A 9,696-nucleotide genomic window follows, 5' to 3' on the forward strand; every position below is an offset into this window, starting at 1 on the left:
AAGGAGATGGATCAGAGTGGATTTGATTGAAGTGTTTAAGATTATTAAGGGTATTGATAATATAGATTCATCAAAAGTTTTTTTTTATGTTCAGCAGTGGAAACAAAAGGACAAGGTGTCATAATTCAAATTTTAGCATAGAAGTCGTCTGCAGTTTAGACAGTATTACTTTTCAAACAGGGTTGTTGGTTTTTGGAATGAGCTGCCTTCAAGGGTGGTGGAGGCAGAACATTTAACTGGGTTCAAGAAAAGATTGTATGAATACATGAGTAGTAAGGGGTGGTTATAGTTGGGAGCTGGAAGGGACATCCTTGATGGGATAATAAGCTCCTTCTTGTCCCTTTAACATTTTAATAATTTATTAAAGTTCAGCTTGTTTCTCCCCTCCCCCTTCAAAATAAGTTTTATGGTTTTGATGTACATTTTGTAAAACAAATGTGGGCCTATACTAAATTCTTAATTTTAGTATAGTTAAACAAGTAGCTTGATATAAACTCGCACACTTACTAGTATTAAACCTTTAGGCTTTTTGATGTGTATTTCTTTTATGAGACTTCTTGAAATATATTTCATTTAAATTACCATTTGTGTGTGTGTATGTGTATCGGATAAATTTCTTAAAAGGTTACATTTGAATTTCTTATTTTAAACATGAATGTTATTTTGCAGACATTGTTCAAGTAGCTAGATTGTTTTATGATCTTTTTTTTAATTTTTATAGAACAAGCAAAGAACTTCTTCTGACACCTGTAGTTATAAGTCGAAATGAAAAGGAAAAGGTTTTGATTGAAGGATCAGTGAACTCTCTTAGAATCAGTATTGCTGTGAAACAGGCCGATGAAATAGAACGGATCCTTTGTCACAAATTTATGAGGTTTATGATGATGAGAGCAGAAAATTTTGTTATTTTAAGAAGAAAACCAGTAGAGGTTAGTGTCATGTTTTAAAATAACAGTTTATCAGAATTTTGAAATAAGAAAAAACTAAGATTTTTTTACCCTTATTATTACTATATTCCAATTATATCTATAAGTAAAATTTTAATCCAAGTAGAATTGATTTGTCTCTAGTCTCATACAGCTGTTACAGTTAGCTGATAAAAAGCCAGACTTGAAAGAGTTTAACATTCATAATGCAGTCTAGATGTTCAGAAATGTTTATTGATAGCAGTAGTTTTGATAGTTATTGCTTAGATGTGATGCTTTGTTGTGAGGGCTGTTAAACAGTGATTGATAGCTTGAGGTTTGTATCATTCAGTTTAACAGATGTGAGGGCTGTTAAACAGTGACTGATAACTTGAGGTAGGTACCATTCATTTTAACAGATGTGAGGGCTGTTAAACAGTGACTGATAGCTTGAGGCTTGTATTATTCAGTTTAACAGATGTGAGGGCTGTTAAACAGTGACTGATAGCTTGAGGTTTGTATCATTCAGTTTAACAGATGTGAGGGCTGTTAAACAGTGACTGATAGCTTGAGGTAGGTATCATTCAGTTTAACAGATGTGAGGGCTGTTAAACAGTGACTGATAGCTTGAGGTAGGTATCATTCAGTTTAACAGATGTGAGGGCTGTTAAACAGTGACTGATAGCTTGATGTTTGCACTGATCTTGGTAGCTTGATATTAAAAAGTCCTTTTCGCTGTTAAGAGTATACATGTGAAAGGGAAGTGTATTTTGTGTGTCACTATTTGTGTACAACTGATGATTAAAATATACAGACAGTTTGTGTACAACTGATGATTAAAATATACAGACAGTTTGTGTACAACTGATGATTAAAATATACAGACAGTTTGTGTACAACTGATGATTAAAATATACAGACAGTTTGTGTACAACTGATGATTAAAATATACAGACAGTTTGTGTACAACTCATGATTAAAATATACAGACAGTTTGTGTACAACTCATGATTAAAATATACTGACAGTTTGTGTACAACTCATGATTCAAATATACAGACATTGATAAAAGGTTTCTGTGAGTTTGGTTTAATTATGTTTTTTAATATTTGTCAAAAGACTAACATGAAATATTCAACTTTTAATTTTGTACATTGCAGGATTTTTCTTTCACATAGATTGGATATACACTTTGTTGGTTTTGTGTTTATTACAATAACTGTTTCTGTATTAATATATCGTAAGAAGAAGCTTTTTGTGTGTGTGGTTTCAATCTGTGGTTTTTTTCTGTGCAGGGTTATGACATCTCCTTCTTGATTACCAACTTCCACACAGAACAGATGTATAAACACAAATTAGTGGATTTTGTCATTCATTTTATGGAGGAAATTGACAAGGAAATCAGTGAAATGAAACTGACATTAAATGCCAGAGCTCGAATTTGTGCTGAAGAATTTCTTAAACGGGTATGATGTACACACATGTTAAGTACTGACCTAGAAAAAGTTATCACACTGTTAAAACATAACAACGTAGTACTTTTAAAAATGCAAGTTGGTATGGTATAAACACTTTGTTTAATGGAAAGAATATCCTCCTGTGAAGTACACGTTGATGGTTTTTTTCTAATATTACAGATTAAAATCAACATAAAAATAATATTAATAGCACAAAGTTGAGTTTAACAAATATTTATCAATGTTAATATCTTACAACAACTGTTGAAAAAAAAAGGACCTTGTCACTGAAAACAAATTGATTATAGTATATATTGAAATGATGAAATCATTAATAATTACTTGATTAGTCAATCAATGTTTCTGAATCTATTATTTATACTATACCACACATATATTGGTTACCGGCTTAGAAAAGTTATTACAGTGTTACAGCAAGACAATTACCTTTCAGTTTTGATTAAAGTCCACTTCAACAGGATGAGAAAGCAGTTCAACATACTTGAATAAAAATATTAAGATGTAATTTGTTATGATATTTGATGTTAAGTGGTCCAAACTATGTAGAGCATTTGGTTTAATTCTATTAAAATAATGACATTTGTTATAATTCTCTCTTGTTAAATAAATTTTTGTATTTATCCTTCTTCATTGCATCCTAAACTGTTGTACTTTTTTATCAGCTAAATAGCAAGAGAATAATCTGGTGATAGGAATTAAAAATTGGCACAATTATACCCCGAGGGTATCCTGTAAATTCATATATGGTATGCCCTGGGGTATGTCTTAATTTTACAGGGTATGTGGGAACTAATAATCACCAAATCCATGGCACCTAGGAGTAAATTCTCAATAATCAGGAATAAAATAAGTAATAAAAGTGGACAGAAAACTACTAATGTCTTGGACATAGTTTAATGAGTAGTGGAATTAACTGTTCTTATTACCAGGTAGCTGATGAGACAGTTGTCAGGTGCTAAGAATCTACCAATAAACTGTCATGATTCTGTTAATATTCAGTGTTGTTACTGAACCAAAGAAAAAAGTTTGATAGGATTTTATTGGAAACAACTTCAGCACTGATTGGACTACGATTTATCAAAAAGGCAAGTTCTGTACTGTAGCAATGCATTTAATTACATCTTTCCAAGTCCTTGAAAGAATTTGGAAGTATAATCTTAATCCTTTTTTTTTAGTGGATGTGCATCACAATAAATGAAACATTCTGTGAAACTTCAACAATAAACTTTTTATATATCTCGCTAATATACATATAAAACTATAATTACAAGTCAAAGAATTTCCAATTGTCTTAATATACAACCCATAAGTACTATTGAATGTTAGCATCAGAGAGTTTATATATGTTTATCATATTGTAACGAAATCTATTGTTGGATGGGATCTTTTGGATTATCTGGTAACAATAATAACACATGTAACCATAACAAATTAATTTTCACATAAACACATTTTTCACATTTTAACATAAACTCTGAAACTACTGTAGGCCTAATATACTAATAATGTTTAACAAATATTTACTAAATTAATAGCAAATCTGACTAATTGGGTGCAATCTTTCACACATTGATTACTTTACTCAATAACTTCTTGTGAAACACTTCTACTGAACTAACTAGTATTCATAACTAATGGATCCATATCTAGATGTTAGAGGAAGTTTCTCATCCAAATTCAAACATTGAAGGTTAACATTTTCCTAAATTGAAAATGATTTCCAATAATACTTAACTCCACTGACAGCTATTGCTTGACCTCCAGGGTTTCTTCTTTGTCCATCTAAGCATTGGTCTGATTTTTTCTCGCTTTCTCCAGTCTTTTATACCCCACTCAGTTGCCCTTGGCTATTTAGGAAAACGTTATCTTCCAAAACATACTTATAGCTAGAACCCCACATTGAGAAGGTGTAGGGGCCAGTTAGTGAATTATCCATACAGAAAGTGTCTGCATAGATCATGGGTGTACCAAGATAAGATTGGTACCCAAGTGGGGGAACTGCATTACATCCAGAACAGGTATGCTCTTCACCCTGAACTTAATTCCTGTATCAAGGGTGGAATTGTACATGAGTAATCATCACTATAGGCCAGCCCCAACCAGATAGCCGAGATTTCACCACTCGGGGATGGAATTAAGGGGTCTTGGTCCATATATACCACATTGGTCGCTATGACAGTTGGACTGCAACACTACATATACATCTATACTATTGATTGAATCCAAACCTGTAGCCATAGAGTGATGCATTCCAAACCACAGGAATCATGACGAGAAAGTAATGAACACAAAAGCAGGCAAACTTTCTTGTCCACCTGAAGAAGCCCAAAAGGCAACTCCCAAACTCGGAATGACAGGATCATGTATGCCTTACTCATCCTGAACTTAGTGGGCAAGGAGCATTCCACTTGCCTTTGGAATTATGGTAAGTACATGGAACAACTGTGCTCAACCAAGGACCCAGGATGGGACCACTGCATTTGGAATTATGAGGAAATAGTGGACCCCTTTCCATGAAGAATGTACTGAACTAATATTGATCAAAAGAAGAACCATTCACATTTCAACTGGGTAGCCGATCATCAAATCTGAACCGGTATTATGAGTAGGCTTCTGTGTAGGCTGCTACTGTTCCTACAGACATCTAGGGGAAAATATCCAGGGACCTGGGTAAGAAGGCCCCAACTTCGCCCTATTCTCCAAAAGTGGAGGAATTCACTCTAACACTCTGGAGGAAAAGCCTCTGTCCACCACCCCAGTGACTGGAAACTGGGTGTGGTAAGGACTCCCTAGCTCCACTAGTAGAATCAAGGGAGTAATGCACTTTGGGGAGTCCTGAGAAACAATGAAATGGGTGAACCAAGTTCCCTAAATTTTGAAAAGTAAACCAACCCTGATTTATTGAATCTGATGATCAGCAAGGACCCTGGAGGTCGAGTAATAGCTATAAGTGTCAGCAGAAGTAAGTATTGTTGGAAATAAAGCTAACTGTACTACAGATCCATTTTAAAATTCGAGCCTCAGCTATTATTTTAACAGATTTATGTGATTATGATTAAAAAAATTATTTCATATTGTTACGTCTCTGGTCGTTAGTTAATTTCCCGTATAATTTCTTTCCGATGAAACTTTAGCAACACAAGTCCTTTCTTAAATAAAACTAGTTTATTCTTTCTGAATACAACTTTGCAGTACACTTAATTTCCACAGTCACTCTATAATTCACAACGAACGACTCACGCGCTTGACTCAACTGTCCGTATATGTCTCTGTCTGCAATTCAATTACATTGTTGCCGTCACTTCTTGGCGGTCTTATATATATATACAAGAATACCGCAAATCTAGTAAATACTCGAGGATTCACGAACCTTCGAGAATATGTTACTAGCATCATGTGACCCCCGCTGTCGTAACAATATGATCTACATGCTAAGAGCTCTGATAACTTACTAAGTTTAAAACAGCAATTCAAATTTTAGACATCTGTAAGTTTGGGAATTCACAAGAATAGTTTGGATGAACATTTACACTTGATGTTCAAAATGTCTCCAAAACCAACACCTGTGGAAAATACTATTCACTAAATTAACAGAAACACATCACTGCCATGGTGATACTTCTGCTTTGAATGGCATAGACATGGTTTGGCTCAGTATAGTATAAGCGTAAGTAAAATTAAAACATTTTGCACAACTGGAGTCAAATGTATGATTTGAAATAAATGTTCTAAACTAATCTTCAAAGAAATTTCGAAACCAACGTATTCTAATTTTTACGAGTACGACTCTAGTCCACATTCTTCCGAGCATTTTATGTCTACTTGAATGTAACACAAATAATCCTGTCGTAACATTCCGTGCTCTTTGATTGTTTCGTTAATGGCTGAACTCTTTGTTATCAAATTTCTCCTGATATACAGTTCTTATTGGACCATACAACGAGAAATTTTAAAACGAAGACCGGTGTTGTCAAAGGAAAAATTACGTATGTACTCACATTTGTATGTCACGCTACACTTCTCAACAATACAAAATATATAATAAAAGTTCGTAAATTATGATATTTGGTAATTTAATAATGCCTAAAATACATAATAAAGATAAATGTGTTTACAATTATTTACTGTCATTTTTAGTTTCACAATAATGAAGACTTAATTTGACTTTGACCTATATAACTTGACACGTTCTGTACGTTACAATGCTACGACTAAACCCGACTTTTAAGACGTCCCCAGTGAATGAGCGGGCTTATAACACTAAAATCGGGTTTCGATACCCATGGTGGGTAGAGCACAGATAGCCAAACTCTTACTCGCTAAGAATAACTGATTAGAGGCGATAACTCTCCCTACTAACACTAAACTGAATCTCATGTTGATTATTCAACTCATTCATGTTTCAGTAACTAAGTGCTTCATCTTGTCTCGTATTTATGTTTACCCTTGTTTCTAAACCCTACGCGACTAGATTCTACAGAGGCTTTAACTTTCATGAAATTTTCTAGATATATTGCATCATCATGACTAGCTCTCTATAGCACCCATCTAACATCGAAAATATAGCTTACTACAGTATTTTATACTGTAATTTATACTCGTTACCAGGTTTCATCACTTAAGTACAAATTTGTTGCTTCTTGAAGAAATTTATAATTGCAAAATTTTGCAGTCTTAAGATTATGGGGTACATACAAAATATTTTTAAAATAGAACTAATTATATAAGTTATTAATTCAGGGGACAGTTCTTTCACATAGTGGTATCGATATCTAAGACTATTATTATTTCCTAATTTTCGATCTGCAATGTGTTGAAACGTTTATGATTTAACGTCCACACGTCTAATATCTCTGTTACAAACAAACAAGTTTAAGTTACTGTAAAATTTAATTCTAACATAATACATTCGTTAGCGGGCGGGCAACGCGAATCCTCGCTCTTCTAATTTTACGATTCAGAATGTTGGGGCTTGATTATTCTCCAATCAGTTTTATCAAGAAATAATCGCTTAAATCTTGGGGGTGGGGGCACAGTGGATTAGCTGTAAGTCTGAAAACTTATAACGCTAAAAACCAGATTTTGATACCGGGGAAGATGCAGCATAGATAGCCCATTCTGTAGTTTTGCGAACAAACGAATCTGTGGCTAACTTACACTTGTCTATTACATTACAGAAAAAAGAAACTTACGTGCATCAAAAACAGTAATGATATTTAAAATATTTTGGTTTTTATCTTAGGTCACAATTATACTTTTCTAATATTACTTTATTGTTTGCATAATTATAAGGAAAATTTCTGTTATGTACTTCAAATATATTTTCTTTCCATAGACTGTATTTTCTATTTGTTCAGATTCTAAATTGTAATTGTTATTTGTATACCACGTGCTGATTGCATGTTACCCCACTTGAATTTGTAAAGTTTAATATATAATTGATATATATTTCCACACACAAAAAAAAAATATTTTGACTAAGTAATTTTCTACTTGTGTCAAATGTCATACTGTAAAGATTTTGGTAAGTTCAAGTGAGAAAGAACAATTCTTTCTTCGCATTTTTCGAAACACCAACTTATTCATAATTTCATTATTTAAAAAAAATTTCTTAACTAATAGTAATATTAACATTACTCACTAGTAGTAATACTAATACTATAATAGTAATGGTACTACTATTAATAACAATATAGTAATACTAATAATGTTAATTATTTGTAGTATATTAACAATTCTATCATTCTTTATTATCCAGTTTCTCACATGTGTTTAGTATTACTTAGTACTCTGTATTGATATTATTGTATGTAGGCTAATAAACATTAATGATGCTAGTAAAAGTGAAAATACTGTACTTAAAGTTAAGATCATGAAGAGGCTAATCTGGGTAAAATGTAAAACATGGAAAAATACAAAACAACTTTGTAGCATGTTACTTTTGTATACATGTTTGAGTATGTGAAGTGCCTAATCTGGGTAAAATGTAAAACATGAAAAAATACAAAAAAACTTTGTAGCGTGTTACAATTGTATACATGTTTGAGTATATGAAGTGCCTAATCTGGGTAAAATGTAAAACATGGGCAAGTACAAAATAACTTTGTAGCGAGTTACAACTGTATACATGTTTGAGTATGTGAAGTGCCTAATCTGGGTAAAATGTAAAACATGGGAAAATACAAAACAACTTTGTAGCATGTTACATTTGGATACATGTTTGAGTATGTGAAGTGCCTAATCTGGGTAAAACGTAAAACATGGGAAAGTACAAAACAACTTTGTAGCATGTTACAATTCTATACATGTTTTTGAACATGATCATTTAGCATTTTGTGATTGTTGGTATTTGTTAGTTAAATAAAAAATTTTACAGCTCTTTGAATAACCATTTATCAAATAGTTATGATTAGTTTCAGCTTTAAAAATGGATTATTAATAAAAACAACTGCTGTACTAAAAACAATTTAGATTTATTATTAAAATAACAACCAAACTGATAGATGGAATCATACCCCAGGTTTTTATCTTGTACCTTGCTAAATAATCTAATGTACTGTATCTTATTTCTTCTAAACACCTGTTTGACCTTGGCTTTTGCTAAGGTATCTAACAGACTGCAAGGATTGTATTCCTTTTAGACACCTGTTGTATGACTTTGGATCTTATTAACATATGTAATGGAATGTGAGGGTTCCTTACATACACCCATGGTTTGATCTTGTGTCTTGCTAACTACTTGTAAGTAAAACTTAAAAGTTTATCCACAAGATATTGAGTAAGAATGTAGATTTGATTAAAGTAGTTTCTTCATGTAAGTTAAGTATTTTAGTTTAAAACATTATTTTCAAGATATTGATTAAGAATGTAGATTTTGTTTATGTATTAGGTTGTCAAGAAATTAATGTCGTGTTTTGGAACACTTTCAATGACCACCCCACAAAAAACGTACATCTTGTATAGTAGTTAAATGAACTGTCTAAACGTCACGATAATGTAGCCTATGTAATGTGTAAAGTTTAGTATACTCTAATCCCTTATAGTGATGGTACACGATGAGACACACATTCGGCATGTAATGTTGTTTGAATACAAGAAGGGAAACAACGCCTCTGTAGCAACAAAGAATATCAAAGAAGTTTATGGAAATGTTTTGAACGTTTGTAAGCGTCAGCGATGGTTCAGCAAATTTCATTCAAATGATGTTGCTTTGTCTCTTCTGGTGAGTAATGTGCGTGAACCATTTTTGGACAGAATTGTCATCGATGATGAAAAATGGATTCTCTATGTGCATATTAAATGCCACAAACAAT

The 9,696-nt window shown here is 32.6% G+C and overlaps 2 protein-coding genes across 3 annotated transcripts in view; both read left to right on the forward strand.

Moving 5' to 3' along the window:
* Positions 1–2,972, forward strand: part of LOC106474203 (actin-related protein 2/3 complex subunit 4) — a 10,847-nt gene extending 7,875 nt beyond the window's left edge. For both annotated transcript variants that reach the window (XM_013934893.2, XM_022402557.1), the window contains exons 3-5: positions 722–929; positions 2,201–2,371; positions 2,817–2,972. In XM_013934893.2, the coding sequence (XP_013790347.1) occupies positions 722–929; positions 2,201–2,371; positions 2,817–2,822 (385 nt within the window). In that variant the 3' untranslated portion in view covers positions 2,823–2,972. The remainder of the gene's footprint in view (positions 1–721; positions 930–2,200; positions 2,372–2,816) is intronic.
* Positions 2,973–7,738: 4,766 nt separating this feature from the next.
* The window catches only part of LOC106474204 (mitochondrial intermembrane space import and assembly protein 40-like), an 8,339-nt gene continuing 6,381 nt past the window's right edge, over positions 7,739–9,696 (forward strand). The window contains exon 1 of the mRNA XM_013934894.2: positions 7,739–7,907. Coding sequence (XP_013790348.1) covers positions 7,886–7,907 — 22 coding nt within the window. The 5' untranslated portion in view covers positions 7,739–7,885. The remainder of the gene's footprint in view (positions 7,908–9,696) is intronic.

Source organism: Limulus polyphemus, unplaced genomic scaffold (genome assembly GCF_000517525.1).
Source record: "Limulus polyphemus unplaced genomic scaffold, Limulus_polyphemus-2.1.2 Scaffold6945, whole genome shotgun sequence".
In the NCBI taxonomy this organism is placed as follows: domain Eukaryota; kingdom Metazoa; phylum Arthropoda; class Merostomata; order Xiphosura; family Limulidae; genus Limulus; species Limulus polyphemus.